We start from the raw sequence: 6,555 nt of genomic DNA on the forward strand, positions 1-6,555 counted from the left end.
ATTTTACTATGTCTGTCTTTTGTTGTACATGTTTTAGGGCCAAACTGATGGCAGTTGTGGAAAAAAAGAGCTATTTACCCTTGAACCTGACAGCTTCCACTAGAAGCTCATGGACAATATGGGCACAGATAGAAAAATGTATACAATATATGAAAAAATGATTAAAGTATAAATTACCAAAGTTGCCACCTGTTACTTACAAAGTTGCCTCCAAAATTACTGAAGATTCTGGTAACTGGTAAATTAGAGGGAGTTTTGCAACCCTATATGTCTGACAGAGATGCTAATGACTGTTTCTGTCTGTCTCACCCTCTTCTCCTAGAGAGCCTAGTGAGGAGTGCAATGGAATCATCGGTGCTCTCTCAGTGGAGTCGTCCACGCCGCCGTCGAGACTAAACAACTGGTGTCCCGCGGCCACCGCCGCCCCTACACCAACCCTTACCCCTGCTCCGGCCCCTGTGCCCGTGACCCCTGTCACCTCTGCAAGAATGGGGGACGGCCTGGACGCAACCACAGTGCAGATGTCTTCGTCGGGCAGCTGTAGTAGCAGCCAGGGGGGGCAGCCCCAGCCATCCACCTATGTACCAACCGTGCCAGAGTTTAACCCGCCGCCCCCGGAGTACATCAACCCGTCGCAGCCCAAGCGGCAGACCAACCAGCTGCAGTACCTGCTGAAGGTGGTGCTGAAGACCCTGTGGAAGCACCACTTCTCCTGGCCCTTCCAGGCACCCGTCGACGCTGTCAAACTCAACCTGCCGGTGAGTGTTGTGTTGCTGGCTGGCTGTGGTGTCTCGCTATATGGACTAGAAAAGGAGAAACGTACGACCTGAAAATAGTCTTTGAAAGTTTATTTAATTTAAATGTTGAATTCACTAAATAGTCTTCAGAGCAGGTTTGGGTTGGAGTGTAGCCTGCTTTAGACCTCTATCTTGACTACCCATCCACATCGCTCTGACCAAACGCCACACTCACTAGTGTTTCTTCTCCACCATGAGTCTGGGTTTGCTTTTCTCCCTGGCATTTTATAAAATGAAAGTTCTGATTGTTCCCAGATACAGAAGGGTTGGGCCAGAGCCGTTATTGGCTTTGATACTCTGATTGGTTAGTGACGTTGATGAATTTGTGTTGTACAACGTCCCTCATTTTGACGTCAGCACAAATGTTTTGGGGTGGCATTTCTATTTATCAAATCAGTTGTAGACCAACAGTGAAATGCTTACTTAACGGTCCTTTTTCAACTATTTTAATGTTACGGGACCTTTTCTAACAGAGTTAAGATAAAGAACAAATTAAGTTTTTTTGGGGGGGTAGTGACACGAGGACTAAATACACAATGGATAACGAGAAACAATGAGTCCAAGTAACATGGCTATATACAGGGAGTACCAGTACCAAGTCGATGTACAAGGTAATTAAGGTTGCGATGTACATATACATTCAGTGACCAGTTTATTAGGGACACCATCTAGTACCAGTTTGGACCCCCGTTTACCTCCAGAACCGCCTGAATTATTCAGGGTATGGAATCGTTGCTCAATTGGTATCAACGGGCCTAACGTGTGCCAGCAAAATGTTGCGCCACCGCCACCAGCCTGTACTGTTGACATCATGCAGGATGGGGCCATGGATTCATGCTGCTTACACTAAATTCTGACTCTGCCATCAGCATGACGCAACAGGAACCGGGATTCGTCAGACCAGGCAATGTTTTTTCACTTCGGTTGTCCAGTGTTGGTGATTGCGTGCCCATTGGAGCGTTACTTCCTGTTTTTAGCTGATAGGAGTGGAACACTGTGTGGTCGTCTGCTGCAACAGCCCATCCGATGAGTTGTGCGTTCCGAGATGCTATTCTGCCCACAACTGTTGTGCTGCGCTGTTAATTACCTGTTTGTGTCCCGCCTGTTAGCTTGCACGATTCTTGCCATTTTCCATTGACCTCTCGTCAACGAGCTGTTTTCGCACACAGGACTGCCGCTGACTCGATTTTTTAAAATTTTTCCACAGTATTCTCTGTGAACCCTAGACACGGAAAAGCCCAGGAGGCCGGCCGTTTCTGAGGTTTCTCGAACCGGCGCGCCTGGCACCGATGATCATGCCACGCTCCAAGTTGCTTAGGTCACTCGTTTTGACCATTCTAACATTCAATCAAACAGTAACTGGATGCCTGTCTGCCTGATTTATATAGCAAGCCACGGCCACGAGCGAACCTTTTTCATGAATGGGGTGGTATACCTAATAAACAGGCCAGAGTGTAGGTAGGATTGAAGTGACTGTGCAACGGGATAGATAATAGGCAGTAGCAGAAGTGTGTGTGTGTGTGTGTGGCGTCAGTATGCATGTGTGCGCATGCTGTTTGGGTGTTATGTCTGTGGGTAGAGTCCAGTGTATGTCCATAGTCAGTGCATGACAGTTGGTGCAAAAAAGGGTACATGCAGGTAGTCTGGGTAGCCATTTGATTAGCTATTTAGTGGTCTTGTGTAGTTGTCTTATGGCTTGGGGGTAGAAGCTGTTAAGGGTTCCAGACTTTGTGCACTGGTACCTTTTTCTTTGCAGTATTTCCAGTGAGTGCTAGTTTTCCCTTTTCTAGGTCACGCCCTTACAACTCTGCACCCCAAAGAGCTTTTTTTTTTTACATTTTTTTTTACATTATTTTTTTGATTATTGATTCTACTAGTGTTTCTGTGTGGCTGTACCACCCAAGCACCCAACATGCACACTTGGCAGATTCCTCTGTCTGACTGTGACTGTCTTGTTTTTAATTGAATTCTACTTTCAAAAATAAAAAAATTTCAGGACTACTACAAGATTATTAAAGTTCCTATGGATATGGGAACAATCAAGAAGCGACTTGAGAACAGCTACTACTGGAACGCCCAAGAATGTATTCAAGATTTCAATACCATGTTTACCAACTGCTACATTTACAACAAGGTAACGATGCAGTAATGCACTGTAGCTGTTGTCAACCACCACCATAGAAATATAATCTATAGAAAGTGCTGACAATTTCAATGAGGTGGTTCATTTTATGACCACCACACCCCATATAGTTAGTATCAGAGACATATATTTAGAGTTTGGCTAACTTTTAGAATGGACACTGTTTTAGAATGGATGCTTTTTCCTAGGTAGTGCTAGATCTGTGTACTAGAGGTCGACCGATTTATGATTTTTCAACGCCGATACCAGTTATTGGAGGACCAAAAAAGGCCGATGCCGATTTTTATTTATTTATTTATTTTATTTATTTGTAATAATGACAATTACAACAATACTGAATGAACACTTATTTTAACTTAAAATAATACATCAATGAAATCAATTTAGTCTCAAATAAATAATGAAACATGTTCAATTTGGTTTAAATAATGCAAAAACAAAGTGTTGGAGAAGAAAGTAAAAGTGCAATATGTGCCATGTAAAAAAGCTAACGTTTAAGTTCCTTGCTCAGAACATGAGAACATATGAAAGCTGGTGGTTCCTTTTAACATGAGTCTTCAATATTCCCAGGTAAGAAGTTTTAGGTTGTAGTTATTATAGGACTATTTCTCTCTATACGATTTGTATTTCATATACCTTTGACTATTGGATGTTCTTATAGGCACTTTAGTATTGCCAGTGTAACAGTATAGCTTCCGTCCCTCTCCTCGCTCCTACCTGGGCTCAAACCAGGAACACATCGACAACAGCCACCCTCGAAGCAGCGTTACACATGTAGAGCAAGGGAAACAACTACTCCAAGTCTCAGAGCGAGTGACGTTTGAAACGCTATTAGCGCGCACCCGGCTAACTGGCTAGCCATTTCACATCGGTTACACCAGCCTCATCTTGGGAGTTTAAATCGGGTCCGTTTTTTTATCCGGCCGTGCAAATACTGCCCCCTAGCCCCAACAGGTTAACTAGTGATTATGATTGATTGATTGATTGATTTTTGTTTTTTATAAGAGAAGTTTAATGCTAGCTAGCAACTTACCTTGGCTTCTTACTGCATTCGCGTAACAGGCAGGCAGGCTCCTCGTGGAGTGCAATGTAAAGCAGGTGGTTAGAGCGTTGGACTAGTTAACCGTAAGGTTGCAAGATTGAATCTCCAAGCTGACAAGGTAAAAATCTGTCGTTCTGCCCCTGAACAAGGCAGTTAACCCACCGTTCCTAGGCCATCATTGAAAATAAGAATGTGTTCTTAACTGACTTGCCTGGCTAAAAAATATTTATAAAAAGATAAATCGGTGGCCAAAAATACCGATTACCGATTGCTATGAAAACTTGAAATCGTCCCTAATTAATCGGCCATTCCGATTAATCGGTCGACCTCTACTGTGTACGTCTAGGTCCTAGGTATGTCTTGGCTTTGGTTTCTGGTACTGTATTAACATGGAGTGTCTGTCTCCCCATGACTGAAGCCTGGAGATGACATAGTGTTAATGGCTGAGCAGCTGGAGAAGATGTTTCTCCAGAAGATTACTGAGATGCCCCAGGACGAGACGGAGATTGCTGTCATGACCGGCAAGGGACGAGGCCGGGGCCGACGGGAAGGAGGTAGGGTACAGCACACAAACACACAGGCACACACTGAAACACATACACACTCCTGGCCTGGGGTTTCCAATACCCTACTGAACTGTGCTGTGCTGGCCAGGTTACGCGTCCACCATAGTTGCTGGAACTTTTCTTGAAAGGGAAATACCTGCGCCAGCACAGTAGGTTTCAGGTTGTCTTTTGTCATATCTTGTGACTTTTTTGGGGGGGTTCATGTTGTTTCGAGTGAGTAACCTCCACTTTTCATACTAAATAAAAGGAAGAAGTATCACTGTGTATCATCATAATGTATGTTTGTCAATTAATCCCTTAACCGCTGTGTCAGATTTTAAAATAGCTTTTCGGCGAAAGCACATTTGTCAATATTCTGAGTACAGAGCTATTCTGAGTACAGAGCAAAGCAAAGCTATACAGATACCAGCAAAGTTCTGGAGTCAACTAAACTCAGAATTAGTATTATAAATATTCCCTTACCTTTGCTGATCTTGGTCGGAATGCACTACCAGGACTCCTACTTCCACAAGAAATGTTCTTTTTGTTCTAAATACTCCATATTTATGTCCAAATACCTCCGTTTTGTTCGTGCGTACAGATCACTATCCAAAGGCATAACGCGTGAGTGTAAAATAAGAGACAAAAAGTCAAATAGTTCCATTACCATTTGTAGAAAAATGTCAAACGATGTTTACAGTCAATCCTTAGGGTCTTTTTAACATAAAACGTCGATAATATTCCAACCGGACAATAGCGTATTCATTACAGAAGAAAAAGAATGAACGGCGCGCCATATGTGCCAGCGCAGTAAATAACTCAACTGCGAATCAATGATGCATTCTGTTCATGTCTTATGGTAAACTTGGACTAATTGCTACGTTTTTCAATACATTTAGAATTTTGTTGAATTCTGTTTTAATGTCTGGATTCTGTGATTTTCGTCCACATTTTGCGTATTGCGGATTTTATAGGGCCCTAGATCTCTCTCCAGGAGGGGATTGAATGTCTACTGTAACCAAAAAGCTTGAGCTTGACATCTAGCCACTTATCTATCAAGTTAAAAAACCAAATGCATAGCTGGAGCCCTGAGCTGGATATCATTTCATTGACATCTTAGATTTCTTGTAGTTATACTTCTTCAATTTCATTAATGCATTGTTCTGTCTCCCTGTGTGTCTCACACCCTCCCAGGTCTGAACTTGAAGCCAGGCCCGACTATGGATTCTCCGTCCACCACCCCCCAGACGCGGGGCTTCTCCAGCCACTCCCCAGGCCCCCAGACCAGAGGACCACCAGTGCAGCAACAGACCCAGGACCAGGGGCCCCCATCTCTACCTCCTCAGCCCCTCATGCAGGCCCTGCCCTCCCGCGTGCCCCCAACGCTACCTGTCCACACCCATGCCCATGCGCCACAGCTGGGGGCCCCCTACTCACTGGGCCTGTCGGACCTGCCTCTCCAGGCCCCTCCTAAGCTCCCTATTATGACCTCCGTGCCTCCTCCCCCCACCCAGACCACCCTGCCCCCCACCTCCATCCAGAGCACTGCCCCCATACTGCAGAACCCTGTGCCCATGGCCAAAGTGAGTAAGATGGAGGGTTTGGCATTCACAGGGAGGGTGCGGGGTATATTGCTTGCAGAACTGGGATGTGTTCATTATAGCGCAAAATGGAAAATGGGAATGAATGAGAGTTTCGAGGTGGTCGCTCCCTGTTTTTCTGTTTTCTTCCATTTGATGCATAATGAACGACCCTTCAAAAACGATCACATTCTCCTCTCATACTCTGCCTCTTCTTCTTCCCCTTTCTGTCCCTCTCCCCGTGCCCCTAATTTCTCTATCCCCCTCTTTCCCTTCCCCCCTTCTAGCAGAGAAAGAGCCAGAAGAGGAAAGCAGACACGACCACCCCCACGGCCAACGACCAGCTGAGCGAGTCTTCTCCAGCCGAGTCCAAGTCGGGGAAGACGCTACCGCGGCGTGAAAGCCCCAGGCCCACCAAGCTAATCAAGGAGGCTCCAGACTCCCAGCA

The 6,555-nt window shown here is 45.1% G+C and overlaps 1 protein-coding gene across 6 annotated transcripts in view; it reads left to right on the forward strand.

Annotated features, from left to right (window-relative positions):
• Nucleotides 1-6,555, forward strand: part of LOC115183055 (bromodomain-containing protein 4) — a 55,359-nt gene that overhangs the window by 25,197 nt on the left and 23,607 nt on the right. For 3 of the 6 annotated variants that reach the window (XM_029744409.1, XM_029744411.1, XM_029744410.1), the window contains 5 exons: nt 323-758; nt 2,794-2,931; nt 4,401-4,536; nt 5,722-6,110; nt 6,395-6,555. The exon at nt 6,395-6,555 is cut by the window's right edge and continues 238 nt beyond it. In XM_029744409.1, coding sequence (XP_029600269.1) covers nt 489-758; nt 2,794-2,931; nt 4,401-4,536; nt 5,722-6,110; nt 6,395-6,555 — 1,094 coding nt within the window. In that variant the 5' untranslated portion in view covers nt 323-488. Of the gene's footprint in view, nt 1-322; nt 759-2,793; nt 2,932-4,400; nt 4,537-5,721; nt 6,111-6,394 lie in introns of those variants that run through there. The other 3 variants (XM_029744414.1, XM_029744413.1, XM_029744412.1) reach the window with 1 other exon arrangement.

Source organism: Salmo trutta, unplaced genomic scaffold (assembly GCF_901001165.1).
Source record: "Salmo trutta unplaced genomic scaffold, fSalTru1.1, whole genome shotgun sequence".
In the NCBI taxonomy this organism is placed as follows: domain Eukaryota; kingdom Metazoa; phylum Chordata; class Actinopteri; order Salmoniformes; family Salmonidae; genus Salmo; species Salmo trutta.